This window comes from Ornithorhynchus anatinus, chromosome 8 (assembly GCF_004115215.2).
Source record: "Ornithorhynchus anatinus isolate Pmale09 chromosome 8, mOrnAna1.pri.v4, whole genome shotgun sequence".
Classification (NCBI taxonomy): domain Eukaryota; kingdom Metazoa; phylum Chordata; class Mammalia; order Monotremata; family Ornithorhynchidae; genus Ornithorhynchus; species Ornithorhynchus anatinus.
In genome coordinates, this window is record NC_041735.1 from 60,598,914 (window position 1) to 60,620,826 (window position 21,913).

The 21,913-nt window shown below is 43.8% G+C and overlaps 1 protein-coding gene across 3 annotated transcripts in view; it reads left to right on the forward strand.

Moving 5' to 3' along the window:
- The first annotated feature begins 1,193 nt into the window (after nucleotides 1-1,193).
- The window catches only part of TMEM196 (transmembrane protein 196), a 52,821-nt gene continuing 32,101 nt past the window's right edge, over nucleotides 1,194-21,913 (forward strand). For 2 of the 3 annotated variants that reach the window (XM_029070181.2, XM_029070183.2), the window contains exon 1: nucleotides 1,194-2,050. In XM_029070181.2, coding sequence (XP_028926014.1) covers nucleotides 1,904-2,050 — 147 coding nt within the window. In that variant the 5' untranslated portion in view covers nucleotides 1,194-1,903. Of the gene's footprint in view, nucleotides 2,069-21,913 lie in introns of all 3 variants that reach the window. The other variant, XM_029070182.2, reaches the window with a different exon arrangement.

The window sequence follows — 21,913 nt, forward strand, 5'->3', positions numbered from 1 at the left end:
TTCCTCCTCATTTTACCCCTCCTCTTTTCTCTTCTTCTTTCCCCTCCTCCTTGTCCTCCTCTTCCTCCTCCTCCTTCTCCTCTTTCCCCCTTTTTCTCCTCCTTCCCCCTTTTCCTCCTCTTCCTCCTCCTCCTTCTCCTCTTTCCCCCTTTTTCTCCTCCTTCCCCCTTTTCCTCCTCTTCCTCCCATTCTCATCCTCCTCCCCTTCTCTCTTATTCCTCCTCTTTCTCCTCCTCCTCCCCTCCCCCTTCTCTTCCTCCTCATTATACCCCTTCTTATCCTTTTCCTCCTCCTTTCTTTCTCTTTCTCTTCTTTCTCTTCCTCCTCAGTTTACCCTGCCTCATTTTACCTCTTTCTCTTCTTTATCCTCCTCCTCCTCTTCTTCCTCCTCCTCCTCCTCCTCTTCTTCTTCCTCCTCCTCCTCTTCTTCCTCCTCCTCCTCCTCCTCTTCTTCCTCTTCCTCCTCCTCCTCTTCTTCCTTCTCCTCCTCCTCTTCTCCTCCTCTTCCTTCGTGCCTCCTCCTCTTCTCCCGTCTCCTCCTCCTCCCCCTTCTCCTCTTCTTCCTTCTCTCCTCTCCTCTTTCTCCTCCTCCTCCTCTTCTTCCTTCTCTCCTCTCCTCTCCTCTCCTCTCCTTCCTCTTCCTCCTCTTCTTCCCCCTCTTCTCCTCTTCTTCCTTCTCTCCTCCTCCTCTTCTCCCTCCTCCTCCTTCTCTCTTTCTCCTCCCCTACTCGCCTTCTTCCTTCTCTCCTCTTCTCCCTTCTCCTCTCCTCTTCCTGCTTCTCCTCCTCCCCCCTCCCTTTCCTCCTCCTCCTCTCCTCCTCTTCTTCTCCCTCCTCCTCCTCCTCTTCCTCCTCCTCCTCCTCCTCTTTCTCCTCCCGCACTCCCAAGAAAGTTTTGCCCACCAGGAGCATCGGCGTTGACGCAGGTACCTTCTCCCCGCCGGCTCCCTGGGAGCGCCGAGCTGGGGGTTGGGAGATAGGCGTGTTTGGCTCCCCTGAGCTTCTGGATCCCTGGGCGGGGCCGGGAGTGCCAGCCGGCCAGGGTATTGGTTCCGGACCCATAAATACATCTGGCTTTTCCCTCCTCCATCAACCTCCCAGATCCCAATGAGGTCACTGCAATGAGAGAGAGGAAGATAAAGAGAGAAGAAAGGAAGGAGAAGGAAGACGAGGAGGAGGAAGAGAAGGAGGGGAAAGAGGTGGAGGAGGAGGAGGAGGAGGAGGGGAGAGGGAAAGAGGCAGGCAGACAAGGTCGGTTGTTCTGAGCCCAGCCCAGCCCAGCCTCGGCGAGGAGCGTGGTTCTGCATGCAATCCACCCGCGCAGCCCCCGCGCAGGGCAGAGCCGGGCAGAGCCACTTGGCTCCGGCCCCGGGCAGGGGACGGGGGTGGCCAGGGGCCCGGAGGGGTCCGGAGCGCTTCGCCCTCGACCCTCCGGCCAGGACCCGCGCCCCCTGAGCCTTCCTGGAGTCCGGAGGAGAGCCCGGAGGAGCGCCCGGAGGAGCGAGCGCCCTGAGGAGCGAGCGCCCGAAGGAGGGACGCTCGGCAGAACGCGCAGCACCCTGGACAGCGCCCGGAGCGCATCTCTCCGACCGGATCGTTCGCTCGCCGCGGGGGACGGGGGGCTCCTTCCCTCCAGAGACCCCCAGCCACCGTCCAGCGGCCGGGACAATCCTTTGTCCTCCCTCCCCTTGGGCGAGCCAGGGAGGTGAACCTCTTCCAGGGCCTCGTCCCCCCTCCCCGCGGTCTCCAGCTCGGGGGGCAGGGGGGCCACCCCCTCTCCTTGGAGGCGCCCTGCTTGGGAAGACTGAAAAGTTTGGGGTTCGCCCTGGGGGAGGGAAGGGCGAGAAAGCCGGCGGATGGTGTGTCTTCTCGGCTGATCTGGAAGGAACGATGACCGAGGGAGGATGTGCACCAGCGGCCAGATCATTGGGGGCCTCTTGGTGCTCTCTGTGCTGGAGATAGGGCTGGGGGTGTCCAGCGTGGCCGTGGGGGCGGTCAGCTTCAGCCTGGCCCTCACCGACCACAAGCCGCAGCTGGGAGACTCTTCCCCGGTATGGAGCGGGGTGTGTGTACGTTAAGCCATTTCACTCTCTCTTTAACTCTTTACGGGGATGCTCACTGCGGGGGTGGGGGGCCGGGGTGGGAGGGGACGACCCCCTCCTTCCCCAGAGGGGGCCGAAGAAGGGGACAGGGATAAACCATCCCCGTGAGGGGTATGGAGGCATCCCTCGGTGCCTGGATCTGTGGGGCTTTTCCTGGGCTTGGAGGAAAGCAAGAACCAGGATCCTGGCCCGAGCCTCTGGGATGGGGGTGAGGGGTCGGGGGGAAGTTTCCCCTGGGGAGGAGGGCTACTAGAAGGACAGGTGTGTCAAGGGCACGTCCGCTGAGACCTCTAGCCCCTTCAGGAGAAAGACCGAAGGGGAAGGTCTTACATCACTTTCTCACTTGGAGGAGCATCTAGAGGCTGATTGTCCATTTACCTAGGAAACGGCGGTGCCCGGGAAGAACAGAAAGGACCGTCCAGTTGGGGTGAATCCGGGCGTGGGGGTGAGGGGGCTTGTTGGGTAGAGGGTGTGTGTTATTGCTAATGTGCTGTAGGGGTGACCCTAGTTATTCTCTTCCCTCGAGTCACTCCATCCCTCTGTATGCTCCTTGACTTGACGTTCACCGATTACCCCCAGTACAGCTTTCCGAGCTCTTGACGAATCACTGGGCAAAAAAAACCACGGGGCAGTTGGGGTGAGGATACGCCTAATTGAGCAAATTGGCTCAGGGTCTCTAGTCAGAGCAGGTTTCCTACTTTTGCCTAAGCAAGAAAACGTCAGAGCCAACACACTTCCTGCTTCTTCACCACCGATGAAGCTTGAAGAGAGCTTTGGAAATCCACCCCCACTCACATAGCCCTTTAGAGAGGATTGAAGAATAACCCGGTGTCTCTTGGAGTTTATAAACGAAGAGTGAAAACTGTATCTCTCTCTCACTTTTTCTCTCTGCCTCTCTCCCTCAAGCACATGCTCACACACACACACACACACACGCACGCACACACACACACTTTTCCCTATCCTGTGCTTTTAACTGGGTTCTCCTGTTCAACCCAATGGTATTTGGTGTTGCTGTCTTCATGTGGGTTTTATTTTGTTGACCGTATCTTTGGTGTGGTAGCAAAGTTAGAGTTTGACTTTGGGCCTGAGCTGGTCACAGATAAGAAGAGGAAATGAGCATTATGGTTAAGTGTAATCATCCACTGAGGAAAAGTGTTTTTATTTTAATTAATTATAGAGCTACAAAAAAATGCATCTAGGTAATTGGTCTGCAAGGGCCATCTTACAGATAATAACTTTGCCAAGATTATTCTTTTCAGAATGAGATTTAGGATGATTGATCTCTTAGTTTTATATCTGTGAAAAATGAGATGGACATTTTTTGAGTCTCAGAAGAACAAACTAATCAGAATAAGATGAATTTTGAAATTGGATGAAGTCCAAGAATGATATCTTCTAAAATGCCATTCTGAGCATGCCAGCACTTCCAAATGAAATAAAAAATCCCTTTTGTTGACACTATCCTCAACAGCCTATCTAAATCATGCACCAAAAAATAGTGTACCTCGGCTAAATGTACAATGGAAATCTTCATTTGTAATTTCAGGGGTGAAGTGCCTATATCTCAAAAATGGCATCTTATAACATGACACACTTAGTTGAGTTTCAAACTTTTTTCCAGAAAGTTCCAGTCAACATAAAATAAAAGGTGAAAATGTATAGCAGAGCAGTGTAATCTGTGGACGACTTGGGAAGCAGAGGATCTCTGTCCTTTTCCTGATATACCATTCACAAGTTAATACCATTTCCTGATGAGGAAAAAGAGTAGATCACTTAACTTATCAGGACCCCAGTTTCCTTTTCTGAATAATAGGGACCATCATTCCTATCACCTGTACACTCTCCGGTAGTGAGATGGGTTTGACGTAGATAATATGTTTCAGGCTTAAAGCAATGTGGTGGTCTATAAATTCAAGTTATGGCTAATTCTACATCATGAGGTGATTTTACAATGGAATACTAACTTAGTGATAGCAAAATGTATCTAAGTAGCATCCACATCCACACTGCAAAGCTTTCTTTCTTTCCCTTTTTTTTTTACTATCAAAGCACTACATCAAGCTTCCTAGTTTAAATTTGTGAAAGTAGAGAAAGTCAAATTTAACAAAGTACGAGTCTGCTTCACTGCATCATGTTTTCGTTCAAGGAAGCTTAAAAACATCTCAGGCTGTGTCTCCTCCAATGGAGTAAAGCGGGGAGTTGAGTCAGCTATTCAGACATGAGTGCAAAAGATCTGCTAGTAGGGAGAAAGAGGAGCTGTTGATGCAAATGATCAGATTAGTCACCCAAATTGATTAAATTAATTTGTTATTTGTCTGGATAGGCATCGGAGTAGTATTCGCAGTGACTATTTCATACCTGAGTCAAGATTTAGACGAGTTTTCCTTCTTAAGCAAAAAGTTAAAGGAGACAGGTTCGTGAAACACCTTGGCACTTTAGAGTTTAACAACAATTTCAAACAGATGGCATTCCCTGTTACCATACTATTAAGACTGTGTTCTTATATCATATGATGTTTCAGGTTTTAGGATCCAAAAGTTATAAACAGAAGATAAAGTTCAAAGAGAATTGTGAATGGATTATATCTTTTTGTTTTCCTTTAGAATTCATTTAAGAACTTCTTTGAACCTTTTTTTGACACATAATTAAAAGAAATTAAGGTTTTGTATTAACGTTTAGGTTACTGAAACAGGTCAATTGCAATTACCACATGGAATTTTCTGAGAGCGTGCTTTGTGAATTAAGATTTGTTCCACCTGTTAAAATTAATTCTCCAGATGATAATAATGTTGGTATTTGTTAAGCGCTTACTATGTGCCGAGCACTGTTCTAAGCGCTGGGGTAGACACAGGGGAATCAGGTTGTCCCACGTGGGGCTCACAGTTTTAATCCCCATTTTACAGATGAGGGAACTGAGGCACAGAGAAGTTAAGTGACTTGCCCACAGTCACACAGCCGACAAGTGGCAGAGCTGGGATTCGAACTCATGAGCCCTGACTCCAAAGCCCGTGCTCTTTCCACTGAGCCACGCTTCTTCTCTAATGAGTGGGGAAGAGATCATACTTCAGAAAATCACCTGTTCAGTGAACTCATATGACTCACCAGGGTAACAACTCAACCAATAACAAAAGCAAAATGAAATCCACATACATATACACACATCCCGTTGCATGATATAGCAACAAATAGTGTAGTGTGCAAAGACATAAATGCTGTATTAAAGATAACTTAGATAATATTATTTTCAAATGATTTTATTGCAGTCAACTATTCAAAGTGGAGTAAAATGCCAAGAGAACTAGCAACTTAAGGTATATAAAAATTGAACACGCCTTTGACCAGCTATAGCCTAATTTTTGTTTGTGTTGAGGAAAGTAGCTGATGATTCCTGTTAGGCCATTCTTCTCAGGAATTTTTAATTTGTTCAAGTGTAGGACAAAGCATCTATCAGAGTAAACTCAATTTAGCCTAAGGCTAGCTTTATGTAGCCAGAGTCAAATAGCTGCATGGTAAGGAGGTCACTATTTGTCTGCGATGCAGAAGCTAAAGGAACATTCCCTTCTCTATTCTGTTGCTTATTCTAGAATCCCCCTTTTTCTTGGAAACTGTGCCCTGAGTTAACAGATGTGTGTCCAAGGTACTGTGTGGTTGACATGGTTCTCCCATCTACAGGGAGAAGCAGCATCTACAGAGAAGCAGCATGGCTCAGTGAAAAGAGCCCGAGCTTTGGAGTCAGAGGTCATGGGTTCGAATCCTGGCTCTGCCACTTGGCAGCTGTGTGACTGTGGGCAAGTCACTTCACTTCTCTGGGCCTCAGTTCCCTCATCTGGAAAATGGGGATGAAGACTGTGAGCCCCACGTGGGACAATCTGATTCCCCTGTGTCTACCCCAGCGCTTAGAACAGTGCTCTGCACCTAGTAAGCGCTTAACAAATACCAGCATTATTATTATTACAGGGACTAGAGATAACGATAGCAACCCTCTTCTCTAGTAGATTTTGACACTTTCAATAGACAATCTGGATCATTTGGACCTCGAGCCCTGAGTGAGCCTGATTTATGCAAGGTGATTTGATAGGGATGGTGTAGGTTGGTTCTGTGGACTGTCCTAAATTAATCAGAGTATCATGCAGCCCTCTGCTTCTGTTGAGCCACACAGACCTAGATTCTCAATGGGTCGATCCATCACTGACCTCTTCCCTCTCTCTAGGGAAATGCCAGAGGACATTTGCAAAAATTGTCTTGTTGACCACTTCCTGAGAAGTTTATAGCTATTTATAAAACCGTGCAGATTGAACTATTCACCCAGATCCAAGTTGCCAGAGAGATGCTGAAAGTGTCGGTGAGGATGTTCTCTCTCTTGGGAAATACTCTGGATAGGTTTACTGGCAGGAGCTGAAGGAGAAAATTGGACTTTAAAAAGACTCGGTTTTATTAATGGGACATAAAAGAAATCATTTCATTTTGCTCCTCAGTTTTGAAAACCAGGTGTTCCTATCCTGGTTAGCGAAATCCATATATTAAAAACAGTTTTGAGAATGAGAAAATGGAGACAAAAGAAAGTATACGATTCCATTCCAGGCAGACAAGTTGTTTGGGGCCACCAGTATCCTCTTTGCGAGTCCATAGATACCATGCATGTAGAACTTTTCCCATATTTCATTCAATATGGATCCAATATCGTCCATTCAAAGAACAAATTACAATGTCTCTACTGCAGAACTAAAAAATCTCTCTCATCAATATCTCATTTATCATCCCAACATTCCCATGGCCTAGAAAGTGCTGTTATTTGTTCTCCAAAATGGACATCCTGAAGTAGCAGAAGTTGATCAGCTGGCCCGAGAACAAACAATAAATCCCTGCTACGACCAGATCTAAACCTAGGTTTTGTGGCATTTCCGTCATGGGATATCTCTCCTGGCCACTGATTGGAAGGTTCTAGCCAGAGGAATGTTGGACCACCCAAGTAACCACCTGGCAAAAACAAATACTTCCTGAAAGATGAAATGGCTTTCAGTCAAGAATGTGACATGCCTGACGTGATCTTTGCTGCTAGACAGATACAGGAAAAAGGCAGAGAGCAGATCCAAGACCCGTACAGAGAATTTCAACTCAGCATGGAGTAGTGGATAGAGCATGGGCCTGGGTGTCAGAAGGTCATGGGATCTAATCTCGGCTCTGCCACTCGTCTGCTGGGTGACCTTGGGCAAGTCACTTCACTTCTCTGGGCCTCAGTTACCTCATCTGTAAAATGGAGATTGAGACTGTGAGCTCCATGTGGGACAGGGATGGTGTCCAACCTAATTTGCTTGTACCCACCCCAGCACTTAGTACAGTGCCCGGCACACAGTAAGCACTTAACAAATACCATAATTATCATTGTTTTTATTATTAACTGTGGTGGCCTGGAGGTCATTCTTCATGAGTTTGGCTGTCTGGAGAAATCTGTTACATCACTAGGTCTCTCCACCCTGAAATGACTATCAGAATTCAGCGTGAGGGCTGATTCTTGACATTCTTCTTTGAAATTAATGGAATTAAGCAAGGCTGAGCTCTTGCACTGGTGCTCTTTTCTGAGATATCTTTGACTTTTCTAGACTGTAATCACTTCCCTCTAGACCTTAAGCACCTTTCTCTAGACCATAAATAAGCTTATTGGGAGTAGGCATTCAGTAAATACTACTGATTAATGGATGCATTTAAAGATACAGATCTTGGAGTCTAAACGCAGTATTGCTTAGAAAATGGACTCAGTTTTTTTTGCAACTTCATATGAAGACAAAGATGGCAATGGCTGTCATCCACCAGCAGCTATCTGAGGAAAATTAAACAGTATCTGAATAGATAAATGCTAAGGACTGACTACCATCTTGAAGGACATTGAGATCATGCTCCAAGTGAGGCCCAGCTCCATCACTACAATATCTACTGCAATGACAACCAATGATGGTGCGTAGCTTAGAGTGCCCCAAATTCTGCTATTTGGGCAAGATTCTCTTGCAAATTGCTGTTATTGATGATGATGTTTAAGATGTATTAGCATGGCCAGTGCAACAACTGGTAAGTTCTGGAAGGAAAGAGACACCAACCTGAACTTACCTTCTCAGTGCCTCAGTTACCTCATCTATAAAATGTGGATAAAGACCGTGAGCCTCATGTGGGACAACGTGATTACCCTGTATCTATCCCAGCGCTTAGAATAGTGCTCAGCACATAGTAAGTGTTTAATAAATACCAACATTATTATTATTATTATTATCAAAGATGGTCTAAAGTGCCACTGTCTTTAAAACCTCATTATATGGAAGTCATAGTCACCCTGTCATTGGAATATAAGAAATTTAACTAGTACTATTTGTGTTCTCTGAGATGGAGAGCCATCAAAAAATAGAAGATCTCATATTAAACATTGAGATTCTACAATTTGAGAAGTAGCATGGCCTAATGGACAGAGCATGAGCCTGGGAGTCAGAAGGTCATGGTTTCTAATCCCAGTTGCCACTTATCTACTGGGTGACCATGGACAAGTCACTTCACTTCTCTGTGCCTCAGTTACCCCACCTGTAAAACGGGGATTGAGACTTTGAGCCTCACATCAGACAGAGACCGTGTCCAACCCGTTTTGCTTGTATCCACCCCAGCACTTAGTGCAGTGCCTGGCATGTGGTAAGTCCTTAAGAAATATCATCGTTATTATTACAATTTGGCCATATCATAGGCATCAAGGCACTGATGACCGGAGTTCAGCTTCAGCATCTAGTACAATAATAAGGATAATAACAATGATAATAATTTTGGTATTTGTTATTCATTTTCAATGTGCCATACTCAATATTAAGTGCTGAGTTAGATATAAGATAACCAAGTCAGACAGTCCTTTCTCACATGGGGTTCACAATTGCAGTAGGACTGCACACAGTAAGCACTCAATAAATATGTTTGCTTGAATCCCCATTTTACAGATGAGGGAATTGAGGCACAGAGAAGTTAAATGACTTGCCCAGAGTCATCCAGTAGGCAAGTGGAAGACTTTGGATTAGAACCCATATCCCCTGACAAGTGGATGATAAAATTATTCTCCAGAGATCTTTTATAGAGAATTTAGGACAGTCCTCTGCATACGGTAAGTAAGTGGGATTAGAACCCAGTAAATACCATTGATTGATTAACCCTGGGCCATGCTTGAAAGGTGACCAGATGGAAAGGACAAACATACTGAAAGCCAACCACAAAACATGGTTTGGTTACATTATTGCTTGGAAATTCACAGCTCAAAATAGGTCTAGTAGGTGTCAAATTGCTTCAGCAAATGAGAAACATGCTAAATAAAAGGGCCTTTCAGCACAACTCCAAGACCAGCACTTATAGCAAGATAGCACATTGTCAAGCTGTGATCAACACTGGGCCTCTTGGCCTGTACACATGCCTCATCATGCACAAGTAGTGGTGGGACCAAAGTTTATGTGACATTTTTGATGAATGACCACATCTATCCACCTCTAAATTAGTGTAGTCACATATAGTGGTCCAGTAGTTTACTGAGTTTTGCCTGACCGTTTTTAGGGTCAGTCCCAGATTCTATTCCTCAACTACTTACCCCATACATGACTTTAGTAGGAAGAGACACTCAGGATAATCCTTCTCCTGTCACAGCTGCTCCCACCAGGAGAAGCAGAATAAAGTTTTCCCTTTCTTGGCCCCCAGGGTCAAATGGATGGTTTAAACTCGGAGAAAATTGAGTCCTGAACCTAGTCTCTGGGTTATCTCCCACTAGGGTGCACTTTCTCCTCTCAAAAAAAATCAACTACCAACCTTCACTCCTAATGGGGAATATTTCAGGAGTGTAAAGCTCAGAATATTGGGTTTCAATCCCCTTGCGGTACCTGCATAAATGAGTTCATTTTATTTTACAATAGATCCTGCAAGCGGGGACCTTTTAGATACATTGCTCATTGGCTTTAAAATGAGATTCAAATTCAGCTCTCCCTGAATTAACTGAAAATAATCTGTCTATAATTGAATTTCTGATGGTACATTCAAATAAGGCTGAAAATGTACATCTATTCAGTTGTATTTAGCACAAAAAATGCCTACACACTCTAAAGAATAATGCAGATTAGTCATGTCGACTCAACTTTAGAAATCTTTCTTTCTAGCAAAAAAGTGCTTTTTTTTTTGGCTCTGTAACCATACCCAAAAGGAGGTATAATTTAAAAAGAATATGAAGCAGACACGAAAGACTGATTTTAATGTGGGGAAAATCATAAAGTATGTGAATAGGGTGAATATGGAATTGTGTTCATCAAATCTTCATTCAGCCAACACCAGGACAAGAGAAGAAACTTGAAGCTTGAAGGTGATAGGTAAAAAGTAAATGAAATTATCATCCCTGTGTAGCTGTAAGCATATGGAATTTGTTGTTTGAGGAAGCTGTGTGGGTTTTTTTTTTTTTTTGTATTGGAAGAAGACACGACTGATGGTGAAGCTCACTGATGAATGTGTGTTTAGCTGAAAAAGTTAATACAGGTCCTACTATTTTTTTTTAGTGGTATTTGTTAAGTGCTTACTAAGTTAATACAGGTCAAACAGTCTCTCTCTTTTTTTTTTTTTAGTGGTATTTGTTAAGTGCTTACTATGCTGGAGTAGATACAAGATCATCTAAGTAGACACAATCCATGTCTCACATGGGGTTCATGTTCTTATGCCTCAATTTATGTATGTGAGGCACAGAGAAGTTAAGTGACTTGCCCAAAGTCACACAGAAGACAGGTGGTGGAGTGAGGACTAGAACCCAGGTCCTCTGGATCCCAGACCCATGCTCTTTATACTAGGCCATGCTTCTTCTCTGGCCACAGTCCTGCCCACAGTGGGATACCAAATGGCTGACCCTTGTAGCACTGCTATGATTTCTGTTTTCAGTGCTGTTTTCTCATTTTCTTCCCTTGTTTCTCCTTACGAACAAGGCAGCAAATATCAGCACTGTCAGAGGAGTTTGGATAAATTCATGGATGAAGGTTGTCCCTCCCCCTCCCCTTCTCCCCTCTGCTCAACTATGCCCTTGGCTTTGTACTCCTTTGAGTATTTTGATACTCAACCCAGCCAACAACCCTTATGCAAATATCCTTATCCTCTCCTATTTCCCTTATCCTTAATCTATTTTAATGTCTGTCTCCCCTTGTAGACTATAAACACCTTGTGGATAGAGATCGTGTCTATCAATTCTATTTATGTTGTACTTTTCCAAGCACTTAAGAGAGTGTTCTGCACACCGTAAGTGTTCAATAAATACCACTGATTGATTGATTGACTGGAGATAGTCACATCCATTATCGTTAGGATCAATGTTCAGGAGGTCAACTGACACCCAGTTCTCCAAGCATCTGTTGCCTGGAATAGAAACCTGGGAAGAATGGAATTTTAGTTGAGACTAGTGGTAGCATTGTGTTATGAAATGAAATAGTTATTGAGAACAGAGACTACCTCAAAGATTCTTCAGAGCAATTAGAAGGTGGATTTATTTCAAAATCAGCTCCTTTGTGTTGAATTCTGCTAACTGAGTTTTTAATCTCCCTTGGCTTTTTTTATGGTATAAAGAATCCAGTAACCAGAGATCTCATGAATTGGTCAGAATGAATAGGATTCATCAGTAGCTTTTTTTCAGCCCTTACTGTGTGCAGAGCAACTACTAAGCACTTGGGAGTGTACAGGAGAGTTGGCATTCATAATCCCTCCTCTTAACAATTTTACAATATGATCAGATAAGTTTTAAAAAGGATGAAAACAGATACAGAACAGAACCCAATACATAACGCATTAACCTCATGACATTTAAAAGAGAGGCTGTAGAGGAGATGTGAAGGAACGGTACTGAGTAGAAAGTGAAATTTGTTCTGAGTACTAGAGGATTTGGGCTCCTGCCAGAGGGCTTTTTGTTTGGAGCTTGATCCACTGAACAGATTGTGTGTGTCAGAGATCCATGGGAGTTTGGAAGTTTGCTTGGTCAAATACTCACTCTTTTTAAGACTGCTTTGCTCTTCTAAAGCTTCACTCCCTTTTCTTCTCCCTTAGTCTCAGTTCTTTTTCCTCACTGTGCTAAGCACTTTGCATTGCATCAGTTGGAGTTCAATAAGTAGCAGTAATACTACCTCCACTGGTGAAATTTCCCATGCCATTTGCTCCACTTGGTAATTTAACTCAATAGCCAGGTCTGTTAGTTTGGCTTACTCTGAATCTCCCCCTGCTAGTGTTTTACCAGACCGCTTGGATTTCATTTTCAATGGAGATGGTCAATGACATCACCAACTTTAACCCGTATACACAATCAGTGGTGTTTCATCTTTGTATTTTCAGCTCATCAAGTCCTGGGATTTTTTTTTTTTTTACTTCTTCCAAATATTGGGCTACCAGGCATAGTTCAAGGCAATCTGTTTATGGGGCAGATCAGGTAATTTTCACTACTCCAGTGTACCTGGCTGTTTATCTTTTGGTGAGGGGAGTGCATCCCATTTTTGCATTAGCATTCCAGCTGAGGGGGAAAATGAGAGATGGCTTTAAAATATCTCCGAGATTGTTAATAAAGGGCAAAGAAAATAAAATCTTGTAGAGAGAAAAATGGTATAAATGGACTTCCTGATCTTTAAAAGATGAACAAGATGCAATCAAGAAATGAGAGTCAAAGAAGTGTAGTTCACTATTTTCACGTTTTAGATTAAAAAGAATGATAATATTTAAGCCCTTAATGTGTGCCAAACGCTGTGGTAGATAAACTACAATCAGATTAGGCTCAGTCCCTGTCCCACGTGGGACTTGCAGTCTAAGAGTGAGGGAAATCAGGTATTTTCCCCCATTTTATAGATGAAGTAACTGTGTGAGACTTTGAATAAGTCACTTAACTCTTCTGTGCCTCAATTACCTCATCAGTAACAGAGTAGTTAAGTGACTACTACCAAGGTCAGAAAACAGGCAAGCTGCAGAACTCTGATTAGAATCCAGGTTCTCAGACTCCCAGACCCCTTTTCTTTCCATTAGGCCCCTTGCAATCTTTCAAGAGTTAATATTCTTCTTTCTCAGTTCTCCAGATTGTTGTGGTGTATTTATTTATTCAATTATATATATATAATTATAACATCCAATCATCATTGGCATCTATTGAGTCTTATTGTATGCAGAGTACTAGGCTAAGCACTCGGAAGAGAACAGTATAACGGAGTTGGTAGATACGTTCCTGCCTCACATGAGCTTAGAGTCCAGAATTCATTCAATAGTATTTATTGAGCGCTTACTATGTGCAAAGCACTGTACTAAGCGCTTGGAATGTACAAGTCGGCAACAGATAGAGACAGTCCCTGCCGTTTGATGGGCTTACAGTCTAATCGGGGGAGACGGACAGACAAGAACAATGGCAATAAATAGAGTCAAGGGGAAGAACATCTCGTAAAAACAATGGCAACTAAATAGAATCAAGGTGATGTACATTTCATTAACAAAATAAATAGGGTAATGGAAATATATACAGTTGAGCGGACGAGTACAGTGCTGAGGGGATGGGAAGGGAGAGGGGGAGGAGCAGAGGGAAAGGGGGAAAAGAGGGTTTAGCTGCGGAGAGGTGAGGGGGGGGGTGGCAGAGGGAGTAGAGGGAGAAGAGGAGCTCAGTCTGGGAAGGCCTCTTGGAGGAGGTGAGTTTTAAGTAGGGTTTTGAAGAGGGAAAGAGAATCAGTTTGGCGGAGGTATGGAGGGAGGGCGTTCCGGGACCGCGGGAGGACGTGGCCCAGGGGTCGACGGCGGGATAGGTGAGACCGAGGGATGGTGAGGAGGTGGGTGGCAGAGGAGCGGAGCGTGCGGGGTGGGCGGTAGAAAGAGAGAAGGGAGGAGAGGTAGGAAGGGGCAAGGTGATGGAGAGCGTTGAAGCCTAGAGTGAGGAGTTTTTGTTTGGAGCGGAGGTTGATAGGCAACCACTGGAGTTGTTTAAGAAGGGGAGTGACATGCCCAGATTGTTTCTGCAGGAAGATGAGCCGGGCAGCGGAGTGAAGAATAGACCGGAGCGGGGCGAGAGAGGAGGAAGGGAGGTCAGAGAGAAGGCTGACACATTAGTCTAGCCGGGATATAACGAGAGCCCGTAGCAGTAAGGTAGCTGTTTGGGTGGAGAGGAAAGGGCGGATCTTGGCGATATTGTAAAGGTGAAACCAGCAGGTCTCGGTAACGGATAGGATGTGTGGGGTGAACGAGAGAGACGAGTCAAGGATGACACCGAGATTGCGGGCCCGAGAGACGGGAAGGATGGTCGTGCCATCCACGGTGATAGAGAAGTCTGGGAGAGGACCGGGTTTGGGAGGGAAGATGAGGAGCTCAGTCTTGCTCATGTTGAGTTTTAGGTGGCGGGCTGACATCCAGGTGGAGACGTCCCGGAGGCAGGAGGAGATGTGAGCCTGAAGGGAGGGGGAGAGGACAGGGGCGGAGATGTAGATCTGCGTGTCATCTGCGTAGAGATGGTAGTCAAAGCCGTGAGAGCGAATGAGTTCACCGAGGGAGTGAGTGTAAATGGAGAACAGAAGAGGGCCAAGAACTGACCCTTGAGGAACTCCAACAGTTAAAGGATGGGAGGGGGAGGAGGCTCCAGCGAAGGAGACCGAGAATGACCGGCCAGAGAGGTAAGAGGAGAACCGGGAGAGGACAGAGTCCGTGAAGCCAAGGTGAGATAGGTATGGAGGAGGAGGGGATGGTCGACAGTGTCAAAGGCAGCGGAGAGGTCAAGGAGGATCAGAATGGAGTAGGAGCCATTGGATTTGGCAAGAAGGAGGTCATGGGTGACCTTAGAGAGAGCAGTCTCGGTAGAGTGGAGGGGATGGAAGCCAGATTGGAGGGGGTCTAGGAGAGAATGGGAGTTAAGGAATTCTAAGCATAATCATGCTTAGATGATCCAGATGATCAGATGATCCAGAATCATCATGGCATCAATTTAACTGTGTTTGATAAGCAGTCCTCAATATGTGAAGCTCTGCAAATTGCTGGCTTCTCAAATCACAGTGTTTTTATTTTTGACAATCCCATTTGCTCTCATAAACAAATGACTAAATAGTGAGCTGGCTATCTATCTATTCATACCAAACCAAAGCTTGGTCTAATGTGGCACCTCTATTTCTCTGGCATCTCCACTAAAATCCTGCTTTCCTTTTTCCAAGTGAACAGACCACTTCCAATATGCTCCCTTTGGCAAATTCAACCTTTCCATTGCCCTCCTAACACAACCTCCTTACTGCGTGACTGACCTGCTTTTCAGAGATTGAGCCCCACAGTTTTTCTTGGCCTTGTGTTTCTCAGAAGAGAAGGGCAATCTGTAATAATAATAATGATGATGGTATTTGTTAAGCGCTTAGTATGTGCCAAGCACTGTTCTAAGCACTGTTCTAAGCACTGAGGTAGATACAAGGTAATCAGGTTGTCCTACGTTGGACTCCCAGTCTTAATTCCCATTTTACAGATGAGGAAACTGAGGCACAGAGAAGTTAAGTGCCTGGCCCAAAGTCACACAGCTGATAAGTGGCAGAGCCAGGATTAGAACCCACGACCTCTGACTCCCAAGCCTTTGATCTTGCCACTAAGTCATGCTATGTTGCTGCCCCTCCGGGAATAGGCTATTCCTTCTCTGAGTTTTGGGGATTAGAAATAGATTGACATGAGGTGATTAGAAATGTATGGTTTAAAAATTCAGTTGTTCAGCTACTGACCCAAATCTTTCCAAAACAATCCACACAAAAACATTCTCAGCCTAAAGAAAAAGAAAAGGACTTTAATTATAGGTGGTATTTATTGAGCACTTACTATGCACAGAGCACTATACTAAGCATTTTTCAAATTTAAACTGAAGCTCTTTAATCTAATTTCTAGAATTTCCTTCCTAATGGGTTATTCCCTGGAAACAATTTTTGTCTGAAGATTTTGAAATTTCTTCTCCAGAATCAGGTAGTGCTGTGGCACTTGAAGAAGAAAACTAATTTTTCAACTGACCCAGACTGCTCCTGGTATTCAGGAAGAGATCAAAAGTTCTGGGATGATGTGGTGATTCCAAGAGCAAGTCAGGAAAAGTGCAAAGAATCCAAACTACAATTACAAGTAGTTTGGTTTTTTTAAAGAATCATTTACATGAAGACATATATACTCTCCTATTTGGCGGTGTGCTGTTGCTTCCAAAGGCTTCATAAAAAAAGAAAATAAATATGAATAAGTGTAAAATTAATATCTAGAAAGATATAGCACTTTAACATCTTAAAATATCCTATATGTAATGTTTTTCAGAAAAAAACCCATCCTTGTCCACTTATACTTTCTCACTATCCTTACTCTTTCCACTTTGCCCTTAGGTGGAGTCAGCAGGAATCTTAAACTGAACAATAAACTGGACACAGTCAGAGAAATGTGTTGCTACCTTCTAATTCAATCTGAATCTCATTTTTGACAGAATAGCCAAATCTTGGGTCGATACCTATCAAATTTCTCCATGAAGATCTCTTGGCTAATTGAAATGTAAATATTTTATCTACAAAACAGATGGTGTGTTGTATTGGAAATAGAGACCTTTTGTGCAAGTTCCATTCAAATGCTTAGGTAACTACTGAAAAGAAACACGATCTATGGGTATGCAGCTTCCTAAATAATTGGTTGACTCCAATACAATATTAGGAAATTTAGGTCAACTGTCTAATGATTGCTGAACCCAGGAGAAAGAAATATATGGCTCTGTATATGCACGAAAGAGAACTGAAACCATCCCAAATGTTCAATAGTCTGCAGATGGACCTTTTCCAGTAGATTCTGAGATCTCCCTCAGGGATGACTAAGGCCAGTCTTTACCATTAACACTGGGTCAGGACTGCTTTCTTGAATAATTAGGAGTCCGTGCTAGTCCTGAACCACCACTGTCTCTTCTTAAGCTTTTTCTCAAAGCATGGCCCCACCTTTGAAAAATTGGATCGCTACTTCTCTGGTAAATGGTAAATGGAAAAAACCCTTACCTGCTTTAGTCTCAGTACAATTTCTTCTTGGCTAAAAGGTAAATTTTAAAAAAGAATTTTTCTCTAACCAGAAATGATCAAGCTTTAACAGTGTGCATTAGGTTCTTTAAGGTTTAGAACTGAAGTAAAAGCACCACAAGATCTCTGGTAAGCCTTATTTTCTACAAATCACAGCTGTCATGGTTCATTGAAATATCTTTCAGCCTTTAGGATTTTTTATAGCCAGTATTCAGACAATCAGGGGAAAGTTAGCAGTCAGTTATCTAAAATCCTGTAGCCATTGCAGCAAAAATCTTCAAAAGTTGCAGGGACTGGGTGGATGATTCGAGAGAGGGGAGAAATTCCCAGGAGTAAGAACCCTGAGTGGGCTCACTCTAACTAGCTGGTAAGACTGCTGACCTGATGAGCAGTTCAGCTCCAAATTGTAAGCTAGTTGTGGTCAGGGAATGTTCTGTTTATCGTTGTAATGTAGTCTCCCAAGCATTTAATACAGTGCTCTGCTCACAGTAAGTGCTCAGGAAATACAATTGACTGGCTGACTGAATCTTAAAACCCTTCTCAGTAATAAGAATAATAATAATAATGTTGGTATATATTAAGCGATTACTATGTGCAGAGCACTATTCTAAGCGCTCAGGTTGTCCCATGAGAGGCTCACAGTCTTAATCCCCATTTTACAGATGAGGTAACTGAGGCACAGAGAAGTGAAGTGACTTGCCCACAGTCACACAGCTGACAAGTGGCAGAGCTGGGATTCGAACCCATGACCTCTGACTCCCAAACCTGTGCTCTTTCCACTGAACCACGCAGTACTCAGAAGCAATTCCAGCCAAGCCCAGGTCAGTCCAATTTCTAGTGTCAGCCTTGGGATTGTCACTCTCCCACTCTCTACCCTGCATGTCCATTAAGTGATCGACCAAATGATGTGCTTAATCACCAAGCCTGGAGGAGGTATTCTGCTCAATTACTTACTCAGACTTGTCCTCAAGATTCTTTAGAACCTCAAAGATCCTACCATCATCACCATCATCAAGATGGAAGGTAAATTGTTGAACTGTGGTTTCTCACTGTACTGCCCTACTCTTAAATGATGGCAAAATCCTAGCCACAGTCTTCTGGACTGGCTCCTGGAGAATATCATGCCAACAGAATCACAGCGCACTTCCTACCTCAGAGTGACTCAGTATCATGCCTAATGGGCCTATGCTAATATTCTGATATGCTTTTCTTTGTAGAGCTGTATCCTTGCCCTCAGAAAGATATCTTTCATTCATTCAATAGTATTTATTGAGCGCTTACTATGTGCAGAGCACTGTACTAAACGCTTGGGATGAACAAGTCGGCAACAGATAGAGACAGTCCCTGCCGTTTGACGGGCTTACAGTCTAATCGGGGGAGACGGACAGACAAGAACAATGGCAATAAACAGCGTCAAGGGGAAGAACATCTCGTAAAAACAATGGCAACTAAATAGAATCGAGGCGATGTACAATTCATTAACAAAATAAATAGGGTAACGAAAATATATACAGTTGAGCGGACAAGTACAGTGCTGTGGGGATGGGAAGGGAGAGGTGGAGGAGCAGAGGGAAAAGGGGAAAATGAGGCTTTAGCTGCGGAGAGGTAAAGGGGGGATGGCAGAGGGAGTAGAGGGGGAAGAGGAGCTCAGTCTGGGAACACCTCTTGGAGGAGGTGATTTTTAAGTAAGGTTTTGAAGAGGGAAAGAGAATCAGTTTGGCGGAGGTGAGGAGGGAGGGCGTTCCAGGACCGCGGGAGGACGTGACCCAGGGGTCGACGGCGGGATAGGCAAGACCGAGGGACGGTGAGGAGGTGGGCGGCAGAGGAGCGGAGCGTGCGGGGTGGGCGGTAGAAAGAGAGAAGGGAGGAGAGGATATCTTCTGTCCCACCCCATCAGGGCCACATGTATCCTGGCAAGTGAACCATAGGATGTCAAGTTAATATTATTTAGACAATTAATCAATGGCATTCATTGAGTGCTTACTGTGTGCAGAGCACTATACTAAGCACTGGGGAGTGTACGATACAACAGAATTGATAATATTCCCTGCCTCTAATGCACTTATGGTCCAGAGGAATGAGTGGCTTTAAAGGGTGTGATATTATTCATTAGTGTCTATTAATTTAATTGTTTTCTGTGGTTGCGTAAGGTTCCGATAACGTTTTATTATTATTTTTTAAGGAGTTTGTCAACTGATGCTTAGTTCCTCCTGTATGGGAGAGGGGCCCTTGTGACTCAAGTTTCTTCTGATTCTCTCCCTGTGGGGCATGTTTTTCTGTTAAAGGCCTCAGTGATGTTGTGGTTGAAACAGCTATTGTAGGATAGGAAATGACTATCCTAGCATATCTTTTAAGGTGATAGCTCCTGCCTTCATTTTTTAAAAATGTATTAATTTGTTCAGTCCCAGGTGTCGGGTAGCAAGTCCCTTGGCCACTGAGCAGATCTGGGCAGGCATTGAGACATCATGTACCAAAGGTTTATCCAGATATTTCATCCTCGGAGTTTCTAGGAAGTAGATTTCAATTTCCAAATTCTAATTCCAAGATTTTTTTTTAAGTGCAGTTGAGGTGTGCTAAATATTTTTCATTTTTGAAGTGAAACATATCTAGAAAATTGATTTTAATTCCACTGTGCCCTTGGTTCAGGTGTCCAGGTCAATGGAAAACCAGCTGGCTACTACTAATGTTAGCAGTGATCCTATTCAATTAACAAATTAGTAAGTGCTGTTGTTTGCAGAACACTCTACTAAGCAAACCTATTTTGATGTCTGCTTCCCCTGGTAGAATGTTAGTGCCTTTTGGGGTGGGATCAGGTCTTCCAACTATGTAGTATTTTACTTCCCAAGTGCTTAGTATAGAGCTCTGCCCACAGTGAGCACTCAGTGAATACCACTGATTGATTGATTAGTGTTTATAGAAGTGATCCCTGCCCTCAAGGAGGTTTCAAGGGACACCTTTGTTCTGCTGGTAAAAATATCATCTATACGTGAAGTATATTGTGTCTAGAGAATATTCGATCTCAAAATATATTGGCATGAGAGGAGGGATGAGGATGACATCTGACTCATTAGCAAAGCTTTGCGTAGGTAAATGTCAATAGGTCGAGGAGGAAAAGGAGCAGGAGTAGGAGAAAGAGGAGAGAAAAGACATTCACTTTGGGGAATATAGCTCTCTCGAGTTAATTAAAACCTGAGGTGTCTCATGCGGCAGAGAGGCAGAGTGTCAAAGAAAACTGGGCAGGCAAAAGGAGAACTAGCAACTTTCTTAAGGATGGGCTTCATGGTGAAAACAACTGTAGTCAGGATTTATTAAGGGATTTTATTAAGTACTTGGAACACAGGACATGTGTTAAAGAGTAGACAATGTACTGGAACCTCTTAATGTGAAGATGTATCACATTCACTAGGGACAAAACTGTGTACTACACACCACTGAATTATAGAAATGGAATTTAATATTAATAACTGGGGTACTTGTTGAACACTTACTGTATGCCAGCACCCTGTTAAACATTAGGGTAGATACAGGATAATTGTATTAGATACAGTCCCTGACATAGGGTTTATGGTCTAAAAAATAAGGTATTTAACCCCCATTTTACAAATGAGGAAACTGAGGTCCAGAGAAGCAAAGAAATAGTATGGCCTAGTAGAAAGAGCATGGGTCTGGGAGTCAGAGGACCTGGGTTCTAATCCTAGCTTCACCACGTACCTGTTGTGTAACCTTGGGCAGGTCTCTTCACTTCTCTGTGCTTCAGACTGTAAGCTCATTGTGTCCATTATACTGCACTCTCCCAAGCACTTAGTTCAGTGCTCTGCACACAGTAAGCACTCTGCATACAGTAAGTGCTCAATAAATATGATTAATTGATTGACTGATTATGCCCCAGGTGGATGAGGATGGATGGACTTCCTTTATTGGCAACCAAGCAGTCATCAATCAACAGTAGTTTTTGAGTGCTTACTACATCCAGGTTTTTTTGCCCCTCCTTATAAAGCTACATCAAGTAGTGCTCTCTGCTCAGGCCAAAATGAACTAATTTAGGTTACAGAAACAGAGAAAAATGAATTGCAAAGAAACTTTTAATCGATCAATTTAGAGAAGTTTTAGTCTATTTTCCTGCCCTTAGAAGGGTTATATTCCAGAAGCTATCATTGAGGGGTGGAAACCGATAGTGTAGAATGCCAGCAGAACTAGCCTGGCATCTGAAGCTCCTAAGGAGAGGATTCAGAGGGGATGAAACTGGAGTCTAGGGAAGCCCACCTTCCTCCTGTCAAACTCTTCAGTAGATAATCAACCAGTGGTATTTATTGAGCACTTTCTGTGTGAAAAGCATTGTACTAAGTGATTGGGAGAGTAGTCTGACAAAATTGGTAGACACATTCCCTGCCCACAACAAGCCTACACTCTAGAGGGGAAGACAGATATGACTATAAATAATGAAATAACTGCCTTTCCTCTCTGATTGCACCATTAGTTGACCTTGAAATTGCATTTTAATCTTCTCTTCTCAATTTCCACACACTTTCCCACAGATTCTGTTCCCAAATTCATCATAATTTCCATTGTTCTCCTTTGGGCCTCCTCTAAATTATCCACTTTCCAAACTGTAAAGATAAACAGGAAAGTTCGAGGACAGATTCTCCCATCCTCTGATCTCATTGAATGGAAGAGAGGGAGAAATATTAAACTGCAGACCTGAGAGAGGAAATAAAAAAAGAAATAAAAAAAAAAGAAGCTAAAGGATGAGAAAGGAAGGAATGACAACGTTCCAAGAGTG